Raw genomic sequence first — 25742 nt, forward strand, 5'->3', positions numbered from 1 at the left:
CACCTAAGTCCAGGAGATCGAGGCTGCAGTAAGCTGTGATCATGCTACTAAACTCCAGACTGTAACAGAATGAGACCCTGTCTCAAAAACAAAAACAAAACCAAAACCCAACAAAGATGATTTTCATATTAGCCATTTAGCAGCTATGCTTTTTCACTTATCACTGTAACAAAATATTTTTTTCCAAATGGTTTATAGCCTCTGGCAAGATAATGGGGGTTCTGGCCTAAGAACATTAGAGCCCTTTGAGAGTACTCAAAGGCCTAAGGCTTTTGAGAAAGGTCACCATGCCTGTTTGCTCTTCAGGTTTTCCGTAGCTTAAATCTACCCTTGTGACGCCCACAATCCCAGCACTGTGGGAGGCTGAGGTGGGTGGATCACCTGAGTTCAGGAGTTCGAGAGCAGCCTGGCGAAAATGGTGAAACCTTGTCTCTACTAAAAATACAAAAATTAGCCAGGCGTGGTGGCACATGCCTGTAATCCCAGCTACTCGGGAGGCTGAGGCAGGAGAATCACTTGAACCTGGGAGGTGGAAGTTGCAGTGAGCTGAGATCACCCCATTGCACTACAGCCTGGGCGACAAAGCAAGACTCAGTCTCTGGGGAAAAAAAAAATATATATATATATATATACACACACACACACACACACACCCTTGTGGCTAAAGGAGATACTAACTCTGACTGCTGTTCTTAGAGAACTAGGGCCTATACACCTTGAACAAAGGTCTCCAGATGTACTCTCTTATGTTTGGCATGGGCATCAGATTCAGCAAGCCCTTGATAATAAATAACACAACTTCTAACATCTGCATGGTGCTTTCCACTAACAAAGCACCTTTCATCATGGCTGTCACTCCTCACAAGTCTGAGAGGTAAAAGCTGTATTTTACTGATGAAAAAAAATCTTCTAGAACAGGTATTCTACTCTGTAAATCATGTACCCCTTTCATTCTTTCATGTGGGTCCTTTCTGTTGCCAAAGTTCAATTGATTGGAATATTTTCCTATTTGTTCCCACTTCCTCAGTAGATAAAAACTGTTAATGGATAGTATCTGAGTGCTTTCTCTTGCCAGGTACTACCTATGCACTTTATATGAATTATTTAATCTTTTTAACAACCACATGAGGTAAGCTCGACACCCCACTGTATAAATGTAGAAACCAAGATTCAGGGAGGTTGTTTGCCCAAAGTCACACAGCTAGTAATTGGTAGAGGTGGGATTTCAATCTATATCTTCCTGACTCCAGAGTATACTCTCCTAACCATTGTACGTACTATGGTGAAAGGTAACTGAGTGTCCTCTTTCTTTCTTTCTTTCTTGCTCTATTGCCCAGGCTGGAGTGCAGTGGTGCGATCATGGCTAACTGCAGCCTCTGCCTCCCAGGCTCAAGCGATTCTCCCACCTCACCCTCCCAAATAGCTGGTACTACAGTCAGGCACCACTGTGCCCGGCTAATTTTGTATTTTTTGTAGAGATGAGGTTTTACATCTCTAGGCTGGTCTCAAACTCCTGAGCTCCAGACATCTGCCCACCTGGACTTCCCAAAGTGCTGGGATTACAGGCATGAGCCACCTCACACCTCGCCTGGCTGTCCTGTTTCTTTGATTTGCTCTTCCCAAGAATTCAAGCAAAGTTTGCCTTGGAAATCCAATACGTTTGTTATATATGGTGATGAGCTGTGGAACAGAGGTAGGAGATGGAGGAGGGAGTAGCAATAATCCCTGATTATGAGTTCTGCACCTGCTTCTGATTTATTGGGACTTCAGGTAAAGTTCCTTTCTCTTTGTTGGGGTATTCCCACCCATAAAAATGGGATTAAAAATTTGCCATGAAGAAAACACAGAAGAAAAAGAAGACTAAAATACTGAGCTGAAATTGAGGGGAAAATATTTGAGTTGCACAGAATTGTGACATACTTTGCATAAATACAAATTTAAAACATCTTTAATGCTATGGTGATAATCACTACTTTGCAATGAATTAAGTACAGCCCTCAGAATCAGTTTACCAGGGTCATCTTGCCAAATGAAGACAGTTGGAAAATGCCTCTGTGTGCCTCAGGTCTCCCACCCCTGTCATCCACCACTCCCTTGATGTCCCTTTTTTGGGGGGACAACCGTCTGAATCTGCCCTGAGACACTTAGAGGTCTCCTGCACTTGGCCTTCTTGCACAGTGGGGTGACTGTGGAGCAGATCAGCCTTTGAATGAAAACCTATTTGTAAAGCTCTTTGGTTGTGAGGGACATGCAAGCTTAATAAACATGAGGCAAGGGGCTAGAGAAGATAACAGTGATGTCACTTCGATCCTCATTACTGACGCTTTTCTTTTTCCCAGTGGTGCTATCTTGGCTCACCACAACCTCTGCCTCCTGGGTTCAAGCGATTCTCCTGCCTCAGCCTCCTGAGTAGCTGGGATTACAGGCATGTGCCACCACGACCAGCTAATTTTTGCATTTTTAGTAGAGATGGTTGGTTTTCATCATGTTGGCCAGGCTGGCCTCAAACTCCTAACCTCAGGTGATCCGCCCACCTCGGCCTCCCACAGTGCTGGGATTACAGGGGTGAGCCATATGCCCAGCTGATGACTGATGCTTTTCTGATGTGACCTTGAGAGCTGTTAACATGAATAAGAGTTGATGGCCATTGATCCCATCTGTCTGTACTTCCTATATTCTTGATGTTTTGTCTTATAGGAACCGGGCAAATCTAACTCAGTCTTCCTTTGATTCACATTGGATGAGTGAACTGCATGTGGGTGTCAGAACTCAGTGCTTTTGTACTGAAGATGTCACCTTGTTACCTGAGGGCTGCCTTAGATCCTCAGCCTAATCTTAGCTGTTGCCTCTGGCGTTCCCTGGTTATTAGTTTCTTGTGGGTTGTGTGTGGGAAGTGGAGAGGAGACCTGAGGGAGGAATAGAAAGAGAATACGGAAATACCCAGAAATACCTCAGTGCCACAGTACTGTATTGGTAGTGCTTGGCTAAATTCCAGAAGTCCAGTGAAAGAGGGCCTGCCTTTTTAATTTTATTTATTTATTTTTTAGAGACAGGGTCTGGCTCTATTGCCAGGCTGGAGTGTACAGATGTGATCATAGCTCACTGTAGCCTCGAACTCCTGGGTTCAAGTGATCCTCCCACCTCAGCCTCCTAAGCAGCTGGGACTACAGGTGTGCCAGCACACTCTGCTATTTATTTTCTTTTTCTTTCTTTCTCTCTTTCTCTCTTTCTTTCTTTCTTTCTTTCTTTCTTTCTTTCTTTCTTTCTTTCTTTCTCTCTCTCTTTCTTTCTTTCTTTCTCTTTCTCTCTTTCTCTCTCTCTCTCTTTCTTTCTTTCTTCCCCTCCCTCCCTCCCTTCCTTCCTTCCTTCCTTCCTTCCTTCCTTCCTTCCTTTCCTTTCCTTTCCTTTCTTTCTTTCTTTTCTGGTAGAGACAGGGTCTTGCTATGTTGCTCAGGCTGTGGGACCATCTTTTGAATCTGGCAAAACCCACAGCCTATAGATTCAGAATTGCTTATTGATAAGTCATTTGATTTCTTCTGGACACAGGTGGCCTCCAAAGACTTTCAGACTCTACCTGAGTAGATGCTTGTTTATAGGCATGGAAATTATTTTTCCAGATGAACTTTTAAAATCAATGGTTTTCAAGTATCAATGCACACTAGAATCACCCAGTGGACACTGTAAACCATCTGGCCCCATTCTTTTTTTTTTTTTTGAGACAGAGTCTTGCTCTGTCGCCCTGGCTGGAGTGCAGTGGCGCTATCTTGGCTCACTGCAACCTCCGCCTCCCAGGTTCAAGCAATTCTCCTGCCTCAGCCTCCCAAGTAGCTGGGATTACAGGTGCCTACCACTACACCCGGCTAATTTTTGCATTTTTAGTAGAGACGGGGTTGCACCATGTTGGCCAAGCTGGTCTCGAACACCTGACCTCAGGTGATCCACCCGTTTCGGCCTCCCAAAGTGCTGGGATTACAGGCGTGAGCCACCGTGCCCAGCCTGGCCCCATTCTTAAGGACTCTAATTCAGTAAGTCTGGGTTGGAGGCCAGAAATCTGCATTTTTAACAGGCATCTTAGGTGATTCAGATGGTCAACCTTAGAATTTGGCCCAGGTTTTGAACTAACCTTTTTTCTGCTGCAGTCTGTTTTAATCACCTTCATTGAAGGGTTTATTAGCATCTCCATGTTTATTACCTGTTTCATTCTCATAGCATCACAGCAACTCAAGCAGGAATAAGAGGTGGTTAGTTCCATTTTACAGGGTGTAAGGGGGTGGAAGGTGGGATTGAGGCACTGGGAGAGGTAGGTCATGATGAGTCAGAGACAGACGGGAACTCATGTCCAAAATTGATGACTCTCAAAACAGGCAATTTTCTGAGGCCTATTTTCGCAGCTTGTGATTTTATATTTAATCATAGTTATTCCCTGAATCTCCAGTTCATTGTACTTGGGTGAGCAAAGCATATTTGTATTTTAAACAAAGTAATTTAGCATCAAGGTGCCAGTTTTTGTTAGTATATCAAGGCTCTCTTAAGCTTGAGTTAATATTGAAAAAAGTATTGTGGAACTGACTTAATCTGCTTCCCTCTGTGCATGCTTCCTTTATTATTTCTGAAGACTTTTTTTTTTTTTTTTTTGAGACAGGGTCTCACTCTGTCACTCAGGCTGGCATGCAGTGGCAGTCACAGCTCACTGCAACCTCGACCTCACAGGCTCAAGTGATCCTTCTACCTCAGCCTCCCGAGTAGCTAAAACTAGGCGTGCACTACAAGCCCAGCTAATTTTTGTGTTTTATTTGTAGGAATGGGGATCTCACTATGTTGCTAGGACTGGTCTTGAACTCCTGGACTTAAGCAATCCTCCTATCTCGGCCTCCCAAAGTGCTGGGATTACAGATGTGAGCCACTGCACCTGGCCGAGACTTTTTTTTCTTTTTTTTTGAGACAGGGTCTTGCTTTCTCACCCAGGGTGGAGCGCAGTGGTGCGACATCAGCTCACTGCAGCCTTAACCTCCTGTGCTCAAGTGATCCTCCCACCTCAGCCTCCTGAGTAGCTGGGATTATAGGTGCCCACCACCACATCCTGCTAATTTTTTTTTTTTTTTTTTGGTAGAGATGGGGTTTTACTATGTTGTCCATGGCTGGTCTTGAACCCCTAAGCTCAAGTGATCCATCACGTAAACCACTGCCCCAGGTGAACTTTTTACATAAAGTATAAGGGAACAGATTTCTCCTCTCAATGCCTACAGGAATCCCCTCTGATCTTCCAACTGGTAAATTACTAAGTTAAAAAATCTCTTAGCCCTCTGTCTCTCAAAGTTGGGTAGTATTAAATATATGAATCCATTTTTAGCCTGGGCAATATGGCGAGACTCTGTCTCCATACACACACACACACACACACACACACACACACACACGAAGCTAGATGTGGTGGCACATGCCTATACTCCTAGCTACTCAGGAGGCTGAAGATGGAGGATTGTTTGAGTCCAGGAGTTTAAGGTTACAGTAAGCTATGACTGTGCCACTGCACTCCAGCCTGGGAAACAGAGCAAGATGCTGTTTCTTAAAAACACACACATGACAATAATTTTTTAAAATCCTGAAAACTCTCAGTTAAATCATTATTGTTATTATTACTATTATTTTAGAGATGGGGATCTTGCTATGTTGTCCAGGATGGTCATGAACCCCTGGGCTCAAGTGATCCTCCCACCTCAGCCTCCCAAGTAACTGGGAGTACAGGCATGCATTACCACATTTAGCTAAATTGTTTTTATTATGCTGTGGTTATTTAAATTTACAAATATAAAGTAGGAAATAATGTGCTTTTATTTCTGGTTCTTATACAGCTACAGAAACCACAACAAATTTACAAATTAAATACAAATGAAACCACAAAATGAATACTATTCAATTAAAAATATTACAGTAATTTAACATGACAAATGATGTATTTTGCTAAAACTATTATCCCTCGTATTGTCGCCTGCTATAGCTCAGCTTCTTTTGTGTTCAACATGCCTATGCCACCAAATGACTCCTGATATCTTAATTTTCTCACCATTTTTCTCTGTTACAACTACCAAATAGTGCAATCTCATGATGTCATTTGGCTTTCATTTTGTGCATGAAAGTATCATTCTTATTTTAAAACCACCTCTGTTCTCTTCTCATTATCCCAGAACAATAAAAGCAGCACTAAAACACACATGTAAATGTAGGTGCTGAAATTGTGTGGCAATACTGAGTTGTAAGGTGGTCACCCAAATAATTCAGAATATGCTTATGCAAATCTAAAAAATATGAAAATGAAAATAAAATTAAAACCCTAGAGAATACATCCACAAACATAATTTGAGAAAAACTGTTCAGGTCTGCTGGTTCCCAAACTTTCATTACTATCAAAGGCTCTATCTATTGTGCTTACTTCCAAGCACCTCATTCATTCATTCATTCATTCATTCACAGGCTCTATTGTGCTTACTTCCAAGAACCCTATGTATTTATTTATTTATTTATTTATTTATTTATTTTTGACACGGGGTCTCACTCTGCCGCCCAGATTGGAGTACAGTGGTGCGATCCTGGCTCACTGCAACCTCTGCCTCTGGGGCTCAAGAGATTCTCATGTCAGCCTCCTGAGTAGCTGGGACTACAGGTGCCGGTCACCAGCCCTGCTAATTTTTGTATTTTTAGTAGAGATGGGGTTTCACCAAGTTGGCCGGGCTGGTCTCGAACTCCTGGCCTCAAGTGATCCGTCCGCCTCGGCCTCAGACCCCATGTTTTAAAAAAGTCTGTCTCCTACACTGCATTAATAGTTTCATTAATCAGGCACATAGAATTACCATTTCGGAGCTTGTGATCACCATATGTAGTTATCACTCCAAGCTGCTTAAATTCCAGTCTAAAACAAACAAAACATTCTAATTATTCTGTGCTACCCTGACAAGGGTAAGTGAAAACTTTCCATTCAGGTTTGTAAGAACGAGCTCCCAGACCTCCACCTCTTCCCCTTGCTGCCTCTGAGGACTCTTGGAGGTCTAGGGAGGCCAGTTTGGGTTTTCTTCCTCAAGGGATTAAAGCTTGTCCTAGTTTTGCTTCATTGTTGTACTTCTAGCATGCTAAAGAGCTAGAAAATGGGAGGAAGAAAATACAACAGAAGGCACCATTCCAGTACCAAACTGAAAAGAAACACAAAAACAAGAGAGCAGCATGTTTTTAACAGCTTGCGTGGAAAAAATATTGACTGGGGAGTTTGGACAGCACTGTTCATTTTCTCTCACCGCCCGCGTTATTTGTCTTACGGAGCAGGAGCCAGATACCATTCTGGAGAACAGGCCGAGGGAAGAGGTGGAGGGGTTCTGTGGAAGCTTGAGGCTTAGCGGAGAAATTAGGGCTGGAGATCCAGTGGCTCAGGGCCAGGATGAAGTCAGGGGAGGTGCTAAAGCCTTTTTCCTCCTGGCCTCGGGCACTCTCTTTGGTCCGCCTGAGTCTTAAGAGGGCACAGCGCGGATCACTCAGGTAGGTCCCTGGCCCCTTCAGACTACAAGGAGCCGGATGAATCCCTGTCCCTGTTTCTTTCGGCTGGGGAAAGGACGCAGGGGTTCCATTCGCTTTCTCAGCCCACCCGTCTTCTTGAGTTCAGACCTACAACTCCTGCAGTGGGGGTCGGAAGGGAGTCTTAATCATCGGGACAGAAACTCAACTCCCCAACCTCTGCTAAACCCGCGTGGCGGCCTTCTTCCCTGCTGCCCGGGCGCGGGGCGGGGGCGGGGCCTGGGCGCGGGGCGGGGCCTGGGCGCGGGGCGGGAGGCGGTGACCAGCAGCAGGAGGAGAAAGAACATGGCGGGCGCATCGGGGCTCGGGACCGGCCCAGGAGCAGCGGGGGGAGATGGAGATGATTCGCTATACCCAATCGCGGTTTTAATCGACGAGCTCCGCAATGAAGACGTGCAGGTACTGGACTGAGGCCGGGAAGCCGAGGCGAGACCGACTGGTCGCGTGGTAGAGAAGGGGGAAGGCCTGCGCCGCGGTGGGGGTGGCCGGGGTACTGAATGAACTGGACTCGTAGCAGAAACTTGAAGGGGAGGCAGGGAAAGCTCTGCGAGGGGCTGTGGTGACACGCCTCGACCCTCCCGGGGACCTCTCTAGTACCCCTGCTTCGGACCCCCTAAGGGGTCCGCCCGGAGCCTTGCCTTTCCAGGGCGGTTGTCGGGGAACCCGCTTCCCGCCTGGGCGCCCTATCCGGGCCGTGAGGTGGCCGCGCCTCGTAGGCGAGGGAGCTGGAGAAGCGCGGTGCCGGGCCGAGACGGGGCTGGAGCGGCTGAGGGGCGCAGGATGCCCAGAAGCCCTTTGAAGTGCCTCGGAATCCCTTCATCTGGGCTTGGAACTGGCTCGTCTTGTTGGGTAGAAAGAGGGGGTGAGATGGCCGATTAACCTGGACGAGTCGTTGTATCAGCTCTGCGGGAACTTTTCTTTGAAACCACAGGCGTTGTATTCAACCGTTTCACCTGCTTCACCACTGCCAAAGTCCTCTCTTTTTAAGATTATCTTACTTCCTGGGTGTTGTATTGTCTTTCATTCATTTCTCTTCCGGGCCCTTCTGAGTGTTTCTCTTAGGAAATCTTCCGCCGGCTAGTGAGGCCGAGTTACACTCCTCCGTCCTATGGAGGTTCCTTAACAGTAAAATCTAAGTAAAAGGTTATCTTCGTTCTTACCCCTGTGTCATTATTTCACCTGTTAGCACCTTTTGTCTTTTGATCTAAATTCAACCGTTTCTTTACGTTGTTCTTCTTTCTGCTTTCTTTTCTGAAGCTCCGACTCAACAGTATTAAGAAGTTGTCAACAATTGCCCTAGCACTTGGAGTAGAAAGGACGCGAAGTGAATTGTTGCCATTCCTTACAGGTATGTGAATCTTTGTTTAAAGAAAGGCAGGGACATTCCATTTTCCAGGGACTTTCGACACTGACTTTTTTAGTTTGTTACCCACATTAAAATGAGCCAGGTGCTCTCTGTGCAAAAGAAACAGAACAGAGGATATTATTAGTTGTGGTTAGATATATTCAAACATCAACCATTTAGCTGTTGGGAAAGTAATTGATATGGGAGTATGAATTTCTAATTCGTTGTGCAAAACAGATCCAGGAAGATGGTTGATTGAGGAGAAGGAAGAAAATGCTGTTAGGATTTTGACTGGGCCACCTTACCGGTCGCATAGTGAATCTGTTCCTAGTTTTGTGTCAGTGTCCAGCTATGTGAGAGCTATCCATGTTGATGAGTCCCTGTTGTTGTCCCTTCCAGATACAATTTATGATGAAGATGAGGTACTATTAGCTCTTGCTGAGCAGCTGGGAAATTTCACTGGCCTAGTGGGAGGTCCTGACTTTGCCCACTGTCTGCTGGTGAGTATTTATAAGCTGCCTACCCTCCTAGAACTTTTGCAGTATAAATGATACACAGTTGGGTGATAGACACACTGCAGCATTTTTTATGCAGATCTTTTTATGGGCAGATAGTCATGTGAGTCATTGAGAGAAGAAATACTATAGGCACTTTGGACTCAACCCCTTCTTTTTTTTCTGTGAATAAGAGAACTTCGTCCTTCTTTTCTGCATCTGTAGATTTACTAGTTTAGATGGAGGTAGAAAAAGGATTTGATTGTTTTAATGGTTCCCCCGCATGATGTTGGAAACCTTAATTCTCACCTGGCAGCATTTTGTCTTTGTCAATTGTAACTTTTGCTTCTGACTTTCTGAGTTTGATGAATTTGGTTCAATTTAATTGACATTTATTAAGAGTCTACTTTATCAGACATATCGTAATTTACAATGTTAATGTTGAAGAAGACCAATGTGAGGGGGCTTGGTGGCACAAGCCTGTAGTACCAGCTACTCAGGAGGCTGAGATGGGAGGATCACTTGAGCCCAAGAGTTTGAATTCAGCCTGGGCAACATAGTGAGATCCCCATCGCTTAAAAAAAAAGAAAATGACCACCAAAGTGAATTGAATGAGGTCCCTTGCCTTTATGTGTCAGCAAATAATTACTGTGCAGTCTTAAATGGAAAGATGTAAGTACCTACAAAATACCCTACCCACGTAATAGAGGGGAGAAAGGGATTCACTCAGGGTGATCAGGGAAGACGTTGGGAGATGATGTCTAAACTAGGTTTTAAAGGATGACCAGGAATTCAACAGATGGACAAGGTAGGGATGTATGCGTCAGGGCTTTCAATACTGGGTAGTAATACTGATTCTGGTGATTTCTATCTCTAGTTCTGGTTTTTCCATGGAACTCCTGAGGTAGATTGATTAATAGATAAGTATGAATATATAGATATAGATACATATATTTCTATGTATACAGGCCTATGCTTTTTTCTATGTATACAGGCCTATGCTTTTTTCTACTTGAATGTCAAACAGGTATTTCAAACTTAACATACACAAAACAAAACTTAGCTTTATCCCCCAAATACACTTCTCATTTAGTTGTTCCACTTAAGTAAATGGTATCACTGTCTTCCCAGTTGGACAAGCCAAAACCTAGAATATATTCTTGAATTCTCTTTCCCTTGTTCCCCACATCTAATCCATTAGTAATTCCTATAGAGTCTACGTATATTTCAAATCAGTCCACTTTCTTCCATCCCTCTTATTACCAGCCTAGTCCAGACCATCATCTTTCCTCTAGATTGCTGTAGTAGCTTCCTATCAATGCTTTCCACTCTTGTCTCTCACCCGACCCTTACAGTTCACGTCACCCAGCAGAAAATTCTGTACCTTAGCTTATAAGGCTTTTTATGACCTGCCTCTGTAGGATTATCATATGCCCAGTGGTACTGCATGAGAAGAGGTCACAGTAGGCAGGGACAGAGCGCAAAAGGCCTTGATAATCTCTTACATTCACATTGGTCATCTTTCTGTTCTTTGAACTAACCTAGCTTATTATTCCCTTAAGACCTTTGCCCTAGGTCTTCCCTCTAATGAAAAGCTCTTTCAAGCTTTCTGTGCCTGGCTCCTTGTCATTCACGGATCTACTTCAATGCATCTCCTCAGGGAGGTTTTCCCCAACCACTCAACTTGAAATAGCCTCGCAGTCATCCCTTACCACATCATCCTACTCCTTTTTTCTATGGAGTATTCATCACCGTTTACTTGTTTTCTTGATTGATTGTTGTCTTACTCCATTAGAATGTAAATGCCACTAGAGTGAGGAAGCTTGTCTGCTTTGTTTCTTCTGTGTGCGCAATGCTAGATACAACAATAATCATGTATTGAGAAAATGAATTTCAGAGGCTTGGAAGCGGGAAACAGACTGGGTTCAAAACTGCTGGAGTGTGGCTGGGTGTGGTGGCTCACACCTGTAATCCTTGCCTTGGGAGGCCAAAGCAGCAGGAGGATCGCTTGAGGCCAAGAGTTCAAGACCAGCCTGGGCAACATAGTGAGACCCCAACTCTTAAAAAAAAAAATAGCTGGGCATGGTGGCATGTGTCTGTAGTCCTAGCTACTCGGGAGGCTGAGGCAGAAGGACAAAGAGTCTGAGGCCGCACTGAACCATGATTGTGCCACTGCACTTAGCCTGGGCAACAGAGCAAGACCCTGTCTCTTAAAAAAAAAAAAAAGACCTGCTGGAATGTGAAGTGTTGAGGTTGGGTAGGCAGAGTGGTCATCAAGGGCCAGGCAGAGTTCAAATCAAGAGACCACTCATAAGCAGTTCTCAGGAGCATGGCCTCATCCTGTAGTAATGACAGCTATTATCCAGTGTTACTGCAGGAGAGGGGGTTACAGTAGGCAGGGGACAGATCATGAAATGCCTTGGCAAGTGAGAAACAGTATCTTTTTAATGGGTTTCTGAAATACCTTCTAGGAAAGCTGAATACTGTGTACCTGTGTGTATCAAACAATTTTTAAAATATATTATTAGACACACTTCTTTTCTTTAACTCATTATGCTTCTGTTTCATTCTTGGTTATTTCTATATGTGGGTTTTATGCTTTAAAAATCTGTAGCTCATGGCATGTGTAGAATCTACCTGGACTACATGCAAACTCAGTAAGGCAGAGGTTCAGAGAGCCAGCCTGTTTACACTTTTTACTAGGCCATGCCATATTCAGTTACTGCTCCTAATCCGGATCATCCACCCTGTTTGGCCTCTTCTATTTCTAAAGCTGTAAGCAAGGTGTCCTCCCATCTCTGTACTTTTCTTTTCTTTTCTTTTCTTTTTTTTTGAGACCAGAGTCTCACTCTGTCACCCAGGCTCAAGTGCAGTGGCACAATCTCAGCTCACTGCAACCTCCGCCTCCCGGGTTCAAGCGATTCTCATGCCTCAGCCTCCTGAGTAGCTGGGATTACAGGCTTGTGCCACCATGTCTGGGTAATTTTTGTATTTTTTGGTAGAGACAGGGTTCCACCATGTTGGCCAGGCTGGTCTCGAACTCCTGACCTCAGTGATCTGCCCACCTCGGCCTCCCGAAGCCTGGGATTACAAGCGTGAGCCACCTTGCCTGGCCAGTCTCTGTAGTTTTCACTTGATTGTTCTGTCAGAAACTCCTTCCTGCCCTATGGCTAATGGAAAGTTGCTGAATGTGTTCTGAAAAAAGCAATTTTGTACTCAGCATTTTGTAGGTTGGATAAAAGGATGGGATGGAGATGGTGGATAAGTGTTGCTTGCACCTCTGGGAGTGGTAGAATGATACTGAAAAGGCAGTGGACTCAGTGACCTGACAAGCTGTTATCCTGTATTTGTGGTGCCTAATGTTGGTCATATTTTTGTACTTACTCTTGAGGAAATATACAGGATCCTGCCTGAATTTGGCTGTGTATCTTTTAAACCTAGTGATTCAGCTCACAGTAATATTAATATTGTGTCAAGTCTCTTACACTGTGTCATTTGTAGACACCATCTGGGAATTGCCATCTGGGACACGAGATCTTGGCTTTTCTACAGAAGTCGTGTCTTCAGGTTGGCCGCACCATATGTTATCACTGTGTGAGCTGAAAGTAACCATTTGGTATGATGCAGCTAACATTCTGGTTACGTGTACCACCTCCCTTCAGTCACTTTAAAAGGTGATTATCTGTTTCTAATCTGATTCAATAAGTTTTCTTCTCTGGTTTTCCTTTTTAATCCATTCAGCCTCCTTTGGAAAATCTGGCAACTGTGGAAGAGACTGTTGTTCGTGACAAGGCTGTGGAGTCCCTGAGACAGATCTCCCAGGAGCATACTCCTGTTGCTCTGGAAGCTTATTTTGTACCTCTGGTGAAACGCCTAGCAAGTGGGGATTGGTTCACCTCTCGCACGTCTGCGTGTGGTTTGTTCAGCGTTTGCTATCCCAGGGCATCAAATGCTGTTAAAGCAGAAATCAGACAGTAAGCTCTGGTGTTTTTTTGCTTTGTTAAAGCAGAAATCAGACAGTAAGCTATTAGTTATTTGGGATTACTGGGGACTTGTAACTGACAGTTTACATAGTACATTGTAACCAATGAGTGGCTGATACTAGGATAGTAGGTTTCATGACATCTTTTTTTTTTTTTTTTTAAAGAGAGAAGGTCTTGCTCTGTTGCGCAGGCTGGAGTGCGGTGGCACAATCATAGCTCACTGCAACCTTGAACTCTTGTGCTTAAGTGATCCTCCAGCCTCAGCCTCCAGGTAGCTAGGACTGCCGACATACACCACTGCGTCTGGCTAATTTTTAAAAATTTTTTCTGGCTGGGTGCAGTGGCTGATGCTTGTAATCCCAGCACTTTGAGAGGTTGAGGTGGGAGGATTGCCTGAGCTCAGGAGTTCAAGACTAGCTTGAGCAACATAGTGAGACCTTGTCTCGACTAAAAAGAAAAAATAAATTAGCTGGGCATGGTGGGACCCGCCTGTATTCCTGCTACTCAGAAGGCTGAGGTGGGAGGTTCAGTTGAGCTCCCCACAACAAAAAAAAATATTTTTTGGGTATAGATAGGTTCTTGCTATGTTGCCCAGTCTGCTTTCAATTCCTGGCCTCAAGCAATCCTCCTACCTGGGCCTCCCAGAGTGCTTTGATTACAGGTGTGAGGGACCATGTCTGGCCTGTGATGTCATTTTTTATTATTCAGTTGAATATGTTTTATTTTTGTTACTTCTATGACTAGAAGCCTAGTCACTGATTATTGTAAGATAAAACCTCTAATAGTCTGTCCCTGTGTATGGGGGCAGGTTTAGTCAGTGTTATTTGATGGGAAATACCTTCATTGTTTTATGTTGCAGGCAATTCCGTTCCTTGTGCTCAGATGACACACCAATGGTGCGACGTGCTGCTGCTTCCAAATTGGGTGAATTTGCAAAAGTTTTGGAATTAGACAGTGTGAAAAGTGAAATTGTTCCACTCTTCACTAATCTAGCTTCAGATGAACAGGTAAACTAACTCTTAGTATTTAAGGGACACAGATATGCTCCTTTCCTCTAAATTTTCAGAATTTCTTTGAGGAGTTTTAGTTTTCTTGTTAGGATTCTTTTTGCACAATTAGTGCTGATTCTGGACTGGTTAAAGTGTAACATGCTCACCTCAGTGTTCTTATGTTTCTTTCTTAACCAGACCATGATTTCTCTCTTATATTAGCAGCTGTTAAAAGAGTGGGGAGTCAGAGAGGAAATGGGAGCCATAATTAGAAAGGAAGACCAAAGCTGCTTGGAGGGTAACATACCTTTGGGAATTGCTGGCTGTATTGTAATATGAGGGAGTAATGTTTCCTGGAATTTTTGACTTTTCAGATAAATAAGCTTAGAATGTGTTAGGAAAGCTATTTGACCCTCTGCTTCTTCTATAGTAGTGTATGGGATTACTTCACATGATCGTATTTAATTCCGAAGATCTAGGTCTCTTTGGTGTAGAAATAACAATAAAACTAGCAAACATGTAAATGAAGTACTTAATTTTTCTCTGCCTTTAAGTAGTTATTTGTATTAAGTAATTCAGTCCTTACAACAGCCCCATGAGATAGCCCATTTTACACATTAGAAAACAAAGGCACAGAAAGTTTAAGTAACTTGCTCAAGTTTGCATAGTGGAGTCAGAATTTGAATCTAGGTGGTTTGGCTCCAGAATTTGTGCCCTTCACAGCTAGACTGTACTGCTGCTCTGTAATGGTGCTTAGGAGGATAAGCTCCCAGAGTTCCTGGACTCCAGAAGGGTCCTTTTGGGCTTTTAATTTGCTTGTTACCTGCCCTAAGATCGCTTCATGTGTACAGGACCACAAGCCCCAGGACACATACTAATGAGTCTCATTTTCAGATCCTAAATCTAAAGATCCAAATCCTATTTTCAAAATAATTTTAAAAATTTATTTGAATTTTTATTCTAATAATAAGTGTACAAAAATAAATGTATAACTTAATGAACTATTATAAGGTAATACCAGCTTGTTAACTATCACCTATGATAGGAGACATCACTTTGACAGCCACTATCCCAGAATCCCTCCATGGATTCCCTTTCAAACACAATCTCTTCCTTCCTCCTCCACTTGCCACTCTGTTTCTTTAAGAGTACATTATCCTAACTTTTATGATAAGTATAGCCTTAGTTTTATTTGCATTTTTTTTTTTTTGACAGAGTCTCACTCTGTCATCAGGCTGGAGTGCAGTGGCGCAATCTTGGCTCTCTGCAACCTCTGCCTCCCGGGTTCAAGCGATTCTCTTGCCTCAGCCTCCTGAGTATCTGGGAGTACAGGCGCATGCCACCACGCCCAGCTAACTTTTGTATTTTTAGTAGAGACGGGGTTTCACCATGTTGGCCAGGATGGTCTCGATCTCTTGACCTTGTGATCTGCCCACCTTGGCCTCCCAAAGTGCTGGGATTACAGGTGTGAGCCACCACACCTGACCAGAGAAGTAATTTTTTAACAAATATGTATTAGCTTATATTTCAGTAGTTGATTAGCAGCCCCATGATTTAGCATCATTTTTGAAATCCAAAAATATCTGTGTAGTCGCTACCAAGAACTTAGCCCTGCCTTTTTTAGCCTGTGCACTTGCATACAGAGGAGTGTGTGTGTCTTTGGCATATAGTCAGTTATTGTTGATATACAGTTTTTAAGATATGTAATATTTTGGAAGTTGGAGTCACTGTTAATGTCTCTCAAGTGTATGTATGTGTATATACATAACTGTTACTGTACATACTTAAAATATTTTACCTATTTCTCCTGGGTGCTAATGTTTACATGTATTAAGATTCTACCTATATATGTATAATGTACAAGTCTGCAGTCTCAGTTTCTACTTTCTCATTGATTTTTCTTTTTTTTTTTTGTTTTTTTTGTTTTTTTTTTTTTTTGAGTTGTAGTCTTGCTCTGTCACCCAGGCTGGAGTACAGTGGTGTGATCTTGGCTCACTGCAGCCTCTGCCTCCTGGGTTCAAGCAATTCTGCTGCCTCAGCCTCCTGAGTATCAGGGATTACAGGCACATGCCACCATGCCTGGCTAATTTTTGTATTTTTAGTAGAGATGGGGTTTCACCATGTTGGCCAGGCTGGTGTTGAACTCCTGACCTCAGGTGATCCACTTGCCTTGGCCTCCCAAAGTGCTGGGATTACAGGCATGAGCCACTGCGCCTGGCCCCTCATTAATTTGTCTTAATTGTGTATTTTCCACTTGCTCAAAGGACATAGGTGTCACGCTGACCTTGGCTGTTTACATTTGGAAAGTTGAGTTCATTAATCCCATACTTTTCTAATTTGTGTGTTTTTCTAGCCACAGCTTCCTCAAAGTTATTCTGTCCTTGATCTTCAACATTTAAATCCAACTGATTTTTGTTTTTGATTTCTAACTTTTAATTGTTCTATGTATTTCTTTCCAAGTCATCATCTTATGCTGCCTACACTCCTGTTACTGCCACCCTGATCTGAGTTTTTTGAAAACTGAGCTTCCTAAGTGATTTCCTTTACTCTTATTCTCTACCTTTGTCCTAATCTGTTATAAATAACTTGTACAAGTATTCTTTTCATTTTTATCCCTCAACTTTCTATTATAGTAAGGCTTTGGAAGGCATCATTAAAATTTTTTTTTTTTTTTTTTTTCAAATTTTAAAATTTTCATTTCCTTTTCCTTCATAGAAACTCGGCATTCTAGCCAAGGTAATTACTTTGCTGTTTACTCATAGTACAAAGTCATTTCTGTCTTTATGACTTCAACATGCCATTTCAGGCAAAGGGAGCAGCTCTTTCTTTTTTTTTTTTTGAGATGGAGTCTCACTCTGTCGCCCAGGCTGGAGTGCAGTGGCGCAATCTCGACTCACTGCAAGCTCCGCCTCCCAGGTTCACATCATTCTCTTGCCTTAGCCTCCCGAGTAGCTGGGACTACAGGCGCCCGCCACCATGCTCGGCTAATTTTCTGTATTTTTAGTAGAGACGGGATTTCACCGTGTTAGCCAGGATGGTCTTGATCTCCTCATCTCGTGATCCGCCTGCCTCAGCCTCCCAAAATGCTGGCATTACAGGCGTGAGCCACTGCGCCCCGCCAGGAGCAGCTCTTTCAAGATGTAAATACATGGCCAGGCGTGGTGGCTTGTGCTTGTAATCCTAGCACTATGGGAGGCCAAGGTGGGTGGATCATTTGAGGTCAGGAGTTTGTGACCAGCCTGGCCAACATGGTGAAACTCTGTCTCTACTAAAAATACAAAAATTAACTGGGCATGGTGGTGCATGCCTGTAATCCCAGCTACTCAGGAGACTGAGGCAGGAGAATTGCTTCAGCCTGGGAGGCAGAGGTTGCAATGAGCCGAGCTTGTGCCACTGCACTCCAATCTGGGTGACAGAGTGAGACCCTGTCTCAAAAAAAAAAAGATGTCAAGACAAGAAACTATATAAGGTGCGGCAGTCGTGGTGGTGTTTATTTTTTTAAACACCCTCACCACCCCACAGCAGTTCCCCATGGGTCTTGGTAAATGTCTGAATTACAGAAATTTTGTTCCTTTAGGATTCAGTGCGCCTCCTAGCTGTGGAAGCTTGTGTCAGTATTGCCCAGTTACTGTCTCAGGATGACCTTGAGACTTTGGTGATGCCTACACTTCGACAAGCAGCAGAAGATAAATCTTGGCGAGTTCGCTATATGGTGGCTGACAAATTTTCAGAGGTAAAATGATCATTTTTAGGTACTAAGGAAATAAACCTGAACACCCATAGATTTGCTGTTGTACCCAAAGTTTCTGAATTCTTTTCAGTGGGAAGTGTTGTGGCAAAAATATGTACTTACAGATTGCACAATTTTGTTTTGTTCTTGTTAATTCTTTTGTTATTATACATTAAAACCCGTTCAAATTCTTTTATAGCTCCAGAAAGCCATGGGTCCTAAAATCACCCTAAATGACCTCATCCCCGCCTTTCAGAACCTACTTAAAGACTGTGAAGCTGAAGTCCGGGCGGCTGCTGCCCACAAAGTAAAAGGTTAAGGAGTTCAATTTATGTTGGAACGTGTGTTGTTCATTTTGGTGCATTTCTTTTTAGTGAATTTTGCATGTTTTTTGTTCTAGAATATGTTTTTAAAATACATAGGGATGTTTTCAGTGTGTGGAAATGTCACATTGTCACATAAAGATAATCCCTTTATGTTTAAAACCAATAAATCATTTTGTCTTGTTTTTGTAAAAGAAAATGCTTTTCAGATTGGATTGGTGTGATACGCAGTGGCATAAGGATTTCATGAAAAAAATTTATTTAGAACAAGAGCTATTTTCCTTATTTGCTTAAACATATAATGTAATTGAAATTGTTGATAAACCTGGTTAAATGTCCTCATTTGGCTCTTTGTAAATGGCCCTGTGAAAGCATTCTTTTTTTCTATTTATCTTTTAGAACTTGGTGAGAACTTGCCCATTGAAGATAGAGAGACCATAATTATGAATCAGATTCTGCCCTATATAAAGGTAAACCTGACTTTAGTTTATTTTGTTTCACTCTGATTTGCATAAAGGTAAACCTTAATCTCATTTTTTTTGTTTGTTTGTTTACCTTAAAGCTTTTTGAGTTTAAAGGTTGATAGGGAATGAATGGGGAAGATGTGTTAATGTGCAACATTGTTATTTATCACTTATTAGCCTATTGTAGTTGTAAAATGCTCTTTGGTGCATAGGTTTATGTTACCTAACTAGTAGTCTGAGGAAACATTATCAACTAATCAATATTGAAATAGTGCTGTCTTTAAATTCCTTGGGGTCGGGCATGGTGGTACATGCCTGTAATCCAAGCACTTTGGGAGGCTGAGGTGGGAGGATTTCTTGAGCCCAGGAGTTTGAGACCAGCCTGGGCAACATAGTGAGACCCCATTGCTACAAAAAATACAAAAATTAGTTGAGCCTGGTGGCATGCACCTGTAGTACCAGCTACTTGGGAGTCTGAGGTGGGAGGACTGCTTGAACCCAGGAGGTTGAGATGGCAGTGAGCTATGATCATGCCACTGCACTCCAGCCTAGGTGACAGGGTGAGACCCTGTCTCAAAAAAAAAAAAATTCAGGCCATCTTGGTGGCTTACACCTGTAGTCCCAGCACTTTGAGAGGCCAAGGTAAGAGGATTGCATGAACCCAGAAGTTCAAGACCAGCCCTGGCAATATAGTGAGAACCTGTCTCTACAAAAAATAAAAAAAATTAGCCAAGCCTGGTGGTGCATGTCTGTAGACCCAGCTACTCTGGAGGCTGAAGTGCTCGAGCTGGGAGGTTGAGGCTGCAGTGAGCCAAGGTCACACCACTGCACTCTAGCCTGGGCAACAGAGCAAGACTCTGTCTCCCAGAATAATGGTATGGAAGTTTCTGTTGTCTTGTAATAAAGGCTTTTAATTTTGATTTTATTTTAGGAATTAGTATCCGATACCAATCAACATGTCAAATCGGCTCTAGCTTCTGTAATTATGGGATTGTCTACTATTTTGGGCAAAGAGAATACCATTGAACATCTTCTACCTCTTTTTTTAGCTCAGTTAAAGGATGAGGTGGGTCTTGCTTTATGTTCTGTTGCCTTTGATAGTGATTTGATTTGATTTGATTTTGGTTTGGGGTTTCACTAAAATAGAACCCCCAAAAAGAAAATGGATAAAAAAATCAGAACTTATTTTAAACCAATGACAACACCTGTGATTTTGGTTACAGGGTTATAGGTTCCTCAGAAAGTGGGCACAAGGACCCATTAAAGTAAACCTAGAAATGTTTATCACCTTCACCTGACTTTTGTTTTATACTTCCTGGTTCCTTTAAAGCTAATGTGTCTTTGTTTAAAAAGTTTCTTTTATTTGAGTTTAAATATAGTATCCAAAATTATAATGATACCTAATATTTACTGAGTAATTACTGCGTGCCAGGCATGAGCCTTAGTGCTTTGCATATATTTTTACATGTAATTCTCACAACAATCCTATGAGTTAGGTCTTATTATTCCATTTTACAGATGAGAAAGCTGAGGCCCAGAGGGTTAAAGTAACTTGAGCAAAGTCTTTCAACAATGGCAGATCTGAAATTTGAGTGCATCAATTTAATTCCAGAGATTATGCTCTTTACCATCTTTTAGACTTTTCTTGCAGTCATTAGTCTTACAGACTTTCCATTGAAATTTCTGATTAAGATCATTTATGTTCCTTGAGTTATTTATGTACTCTCTATTATTTCTTCAAGATTATCTTTTTTTTTTTTTTTCACCTGAGTCAGTACTTTGTAATTTTAAAACTTACTTAGCAGTTTTTATCTTATCCTGACAGGAGACTGTTGGGCACAGTACTTGATTTTTATATGTGGTTTTTTGGGGCTTGTGTGCTTGCAGTGTCCTGAAGTTCGTTTGAATATCATCTCCAATTTGGATTGTGTAAATGAAGTGATTGGAATCCGTCAGCTCTCTCAGTCTCTCCTTCCTGCCATAGTGGAGCTGGCTGAAGATGCCAAATGGAGGGTCCGGCTGGCCATCATTGAGTATATGCCGCTGCTGGCAGGCCAGCTGGTGAGTATGTGTTGCTCCATGAACTGCAGGGTAGTGTCAAATAGTGACAATTTACCTTGGCAAGTAGGAGGCCTAGTAGCCTGTATGCTTACGTTTGTTTAGATGCATGAAAGTATGGCCTTGTTCTTGTTACCTGTGGGATGGTTTTTATGTTTATTAGTGCATACATTTCTTTTTTTTTAAGATGGAGTTTCACTCTTGTTCCCTAGGCTGGAGTGCAATGGTGCGATCTCAGCTCACTGCAACCTCTGCCTCCTGGATTTAAGCAATTCTCCTGCCTCAGCCTCCCAAGTAGCTGGGATTACAGGAATGTGCCACCACACCCAGCTAATTTTGTATTTTTAGTAGAGATGGGGTTTTACCACATTGGTCAGGCTGGTCTTGAATTCCTGACCTCAGGTGATTTACCCGCCTTGGCCTCCCAAAGTGCTGGGATTACAGGTGTGAGCCCCTGTACCTGGCCTATTAGTGCATAAATTATAGGTTGAGTATCCCTTATCTAAATATGCTTGGGACCAGCATTTTTGGGACCAGAAGTGGATTTTGGAATATTTGTGTTATAAATACTTACTGGTTGAGCATCCCAAATTCAAAAATCCAAAGTCCAGAATGCTCCAATGAGCATTTCCTTTGAGCATCATATTGGTGCTCAAAAAGTTTTGGAGTTTGGAGCATTTCACATTTTGAATTTTTGGATTTGGGATGCTCAGTCTGTATTCCAGAAACATATTTCACCTCATCACGACCGAAAAACAAAGCCATAGAATAATAAGATCAGTTTCTTGGCATATATAATGTAAATTTTATAATTTTTAATGCCTTTGTGACTTAAGAAATATTTAACTGAGAAGAAAAGGGATTATGGTTTTAGGGTAAGTCTGATGTGACTTTTGCTCAAGGAAACTTCCCTGTTTGCCTTGTATTCTAAGTAAAATGTCCCTAGGTACCACTTGCCCTGCATTCTGATTAAAGGGAGATGAGGAATCACCATATAAAAAAGAAGTACTGAAAGGCCGGGCACAGTGGCTGACACCTGTAAACCCAGCACTTTGGGAGGCAGAGGCAGGCGAATCACTTGAGGCCAGGAATTCCAGACCAGCCTGGCCAACATGGTGAAACCCCATCTCTACTAGAAATATAAAAATTAGCTGAACACGGAGGTACATGCCTGTAATCCCAGCTACTTGGGAGGCTGAGGCAGGAGAATCACTTGAACCCAGGAGGCGAAGGCTGCAGTGAGCCAAGATCATGCTACTGCACTCCAGCCTGGGCAACAGAGTGAAACTTTGTGTCAAAAAAAAAAAAGTTAGTATTTTGGTCAAAGTCCACATTATCACATTATCTGTTACTGTTTGAGTGTCATGATTAGTTTTACCCTAACTAATCCCATGTTAGATAAAATTTCAAAGCTGGGTTTTATAGCCATATCCTTTCCTTTTTTTGAGTAGGTGACCTTGACTTTTCTAAGTTTGATGTACCTTTATCCCTGTTGGTAGCACTTATTACACAGTATTGTAATTGTCTGTTACAGTCTAGTTGGAGAGATGGGTGATCTCTCAATGGTACCCTAACATAGTGCCCATAATTAATTAGGCACTTAACATTTTTTATTTTGGGGGGCAGGGTCTTGCTGTTGCCCAGGCTGGTCTCAAACTCGTGGCCTCAAACGATCCTCCTGCCTCAGCCTCCTGAGTAGCTGATAATAGGCATGAGCCACTATGCATGGCCAACATTTGTTGATTGTTGAGTATTTTTTGAGAAAGGTGTGTCAGTTTACTATTGATATCACTACAATTTGTTTCCCCTTCCTCACTCCCACTTCCATTCCTTTCAGGTCACGGCATATGGAATTTGTTTTTTCTTTTCTTGAACCCCTGAATTTGTATTGTTAATTTTAGTACGTTTATGAACATGCATTATGTGAATGTCTGTGGCATTATATGTTTTATAAAATTGAAAGTATCCGATTCTTTGAAAAGGATACCAGACATGTTAGTGCATAGCGAATGGGATCAGGTGAAGTTATTTTGTCATCCTTTTCCTCTGTCACTCCGAAGTGCTATGAGTCATCTTCTCTTCACTGGTGATTGTCATGGATCCACTCTTCAGAGTGGAGAGGAGCAGTGGTTAACTGATTTGCTGAAGATCAAAACTGTCTGGAAGACAGGCTGCATTTTAGTACCATTTCTTTTAACCTCTGCTCCTTCTAGACCTGGAAAGTTTCCCAGGGTTGCTAGCTCTATAGAGAGCAGTGTGAAAACAAGGCAGATGGTGTCTTTGGCTGACTTACACCTGTCTGGCAGGGGTAACATGCCTCAGTCATGAACATTTTGCTTTACAATTTTAACTGCCTGTTTGTTAGTATATATATTCTCCTTAATTTTTCTTTATCTCTAAATGTTTTTATATCAGATAGTCAATTTATAAAATTCTCTAAAGACTTTATGTATGACCTGGCTTGTGGACCATGGTAAGTAAGTATAAAATTAAACTGCAAAAACTGGAAAGTAGGCCAGGCATAGTGGCTCGCGCTTGTAATCCCAGCACTTTGGGAGGCCGAGGTGGGTGGATCACGTGAGGTCAGGAGTTCGAGACCGGCCTGACCAACATGGTGAAACCCCATCTTTGCTATATAAAAGATTAGCCAGATGTGGTAGTGGGCGCCTGTTACTTGGGAGGCTACTTGGGAGGCTGAGGCAGGAGAATCGCTTGAACCCAGGAGGCGGAGGTTGCAGTGAGCTGACATTGCGCCGCTGCACTCCAGCCTGGGTGACAGAGAGAGATTCTGTCTCAACAACAACAACAAACTGGAAAATAAAGACTAATTAAAACTGAAGGAAAATTCTCAACCTGAAATGAAAAAGAAATCTTGGCTGACGTAATCTAAGTGTATGCCAAAATTAGTTCATTAAGATCTTTTAATACAAAGCAATTTTGGGCCGGGTGCAGTGGTTCATGCCTGTAATCCCAGCACTTTGGGAGGCTGAGGCGGATGGATCACTTGAGTCAGAAGTTAAGAGACCAGCCCGGCCAACGTGGTGAAACCCTGTCTCTACTAAAAATGCAAAATTAGCTGGGCGTGTGCTGCACGCCTGTAATCCCAGCTACTCGGAAGGCTGAGGCAGGAGAATCACCTGAACCCGGAAGGTAGAGGTTGCAGTGAGCTGAGATAGTGTCACTGTTCTCCAGCCTGGGCAATAGAGTGAGACTGTGTCTCAAACAAAACAAAACAAAACAAACACTATTTTGTCTTAATAACTGTTTTCAAAGCACTGAAACATTATATTACCTCTCTTTATTTAAAATATAGAATCACCGTCAGGAACTTCTTGGAGTTCAAAGAAGCAAGACTGTAAACGTGTAGACCCCAGAAGGGAGGCACTAGGAACGTATATGTCACAGCATTCTCCCATGTGGTGTGGAAGCCCCAGGGTGAGAGGACTGTGTAAATCGGCTCCCGGAGCCCATCCCCAACCTGCACTGAAGTGGCCACCTGTTGACCGTTGGGAGGAACAGGGCTGGGAGAGCAAGCCATGCCTGGGCTATATCCCCTATAGTCCTGGGCCTGCTTTATTCTCCCTCCAGGGCTTTCTCCTGTTGTCTCAAAAATACTGTCTTTAATTGGGGATATCTCTGTGTCTTGAGGTCAGTTGCTTTATCGCTAAGGATTTGTCATAATAGTAACCAAAAAGGGAAGACAATTGAGAATTAGTAATATTACCGACAGGTGTTTTCCTGGGTAATTCATTTTTACAGGTAATCCAGATTTGCTTGGCAGACCATCCACAGTGAATTCTTCCTGCTCTTTTGCAGTGTTGTGACTGGCTTCTGGCCACCCTGTTCTCTTTCACCTAGCAGGGCCTTTGCCAGCTCATGTATGCTTTTTGTTTGTTTGTTTATTATTTCCATCCAATAAAATAGATTTATGGTTTGTTTGTAATTCCCATGGTGTTTCCTTTCTGTCTCTTTCATGAATTCAGTTTATTTGAAAACAGCTTTTTTTAGCCTTCAGGTAATCTTGATGTAATGTAAATAGACCATCTTTATTTCTGAATTTTGGCAAAGTATATTAATGGAATCTTCTGTATCTGTAGGGTGTGGAATTCTTTGATGAAAAGCTGAATTCTTTATGTATGGCTTGGCTTGTGGACCATGGTGAGTAGATAAAAACAAATTATTGAAAGCCTGTATATCCATGATGTTCATACATTTCCTTTTAGAAAGGAATCTCAGTCTGACCAGATATTTTGCCTTAATACTGTAGGAATGAAGAAAGGCTCTAATTAAAGTTTAGTCTTCTGAATATAAATTTGATATTTCTACCAATTTTTTTGTATCTTATATTTTATTTTCTCCATTAAACAATTTATTTGCATTATTTCTTACTCAATCTATTACATTATCTTCAGGCCATCTCTTTTATATATCTACTCCTCCCTTATCTGAGGATCTTCTTTTTGACCATCCTGTAATTGGTGTCCTCAGCAGCTATACACTAGGTTGGATGGAGATTGGAATCAGATGAAAGGCCTGGGTGGGAGAAATAGCTACTTGGCTTTTTTGAGGTGACATAGAAGAGGAGATCTGCAGTGAGACAGTAGAGGATTCTTAGGTGTGGGAAACATTAGCTTTGCCATAGGGATAGAGAGGGCCTGGATTTCTGGTTTGGATGAAAGGAAGACTTACCGCTTATATTCTCACTGCTGCTGCTACAAAGCTAGGAGAGGGTGAGCTCAGGGCAGGTCAGATAGGACAGCAGGAATGAGCAGGTGACTTCCTGGTGAGGCTTCAGG

General features: G+C 42.6%; 1 protein-coding gene across 4 annotated transcripts in view; it reads left to right on the plus strand.

Moving 5' to 3' along the window:
- Nucleotides 1-7301: 7301 nt before the first annotated feature.
- Nucleotides 7302-25742, plus strand: part of PPP2R1B (protein phosphatase 2 scaffold subunit Abeta) — a 40905-nt gene continuing 22464 nt past the window's right edge. For all 4 annotated transcript variants that reach the window (XM_009187249.3, XM_003910681.2, XM_021926524.1 and 1 more), the window contains exons 1-11: nt 7302-7959; nt 8818-8908; nt 9305-9405; nt 13141-13373; nt 14242-14389; nt 17949-18104; nt 18301-18415; nt 18824-18894; nt 19820-19954; nt 20776-20949; nt 25044-25104. In XM_009187249.3, coding sequence (XP_009185513.1) covers nt 7561-7959; nt 8818-8908; nt 9305-9405; nt 13141-13373; nt 14242-14389; nt 17949-18104; nt 18301-18415; nt 18824-18894; nt 19820-19954; nt 20776-20949; nt 25044-25104 — 1684 coding nt within the window. In that variant the 5' untranslated portion in view covers nt 7302-7560. The remainder of the gene's footprint in view (nt 7960-8817; nt 8909-9304; nt 9406-13140; nt 13374-14241; nt 14390-17948; nt 18105-18300; nt 18416-18823; nt 18895-19819; nt 19955-20775; nt 20950-25043; nt 25105-25742) is intronic.

The sequence above is a fragment of the Papio anubis genome, chromosome 12, assembly GCF_008728515.1.
Source record: "Papio anubis isolate 15944 chromosome 12, Panubis1.0, whole genome shotgun sequence".
Lineage (NCBI taxonomy): Eukaryota > Metazoa > Chordata > Mammalia > Primates > Cercopithecidae > Papio > Papio anubis.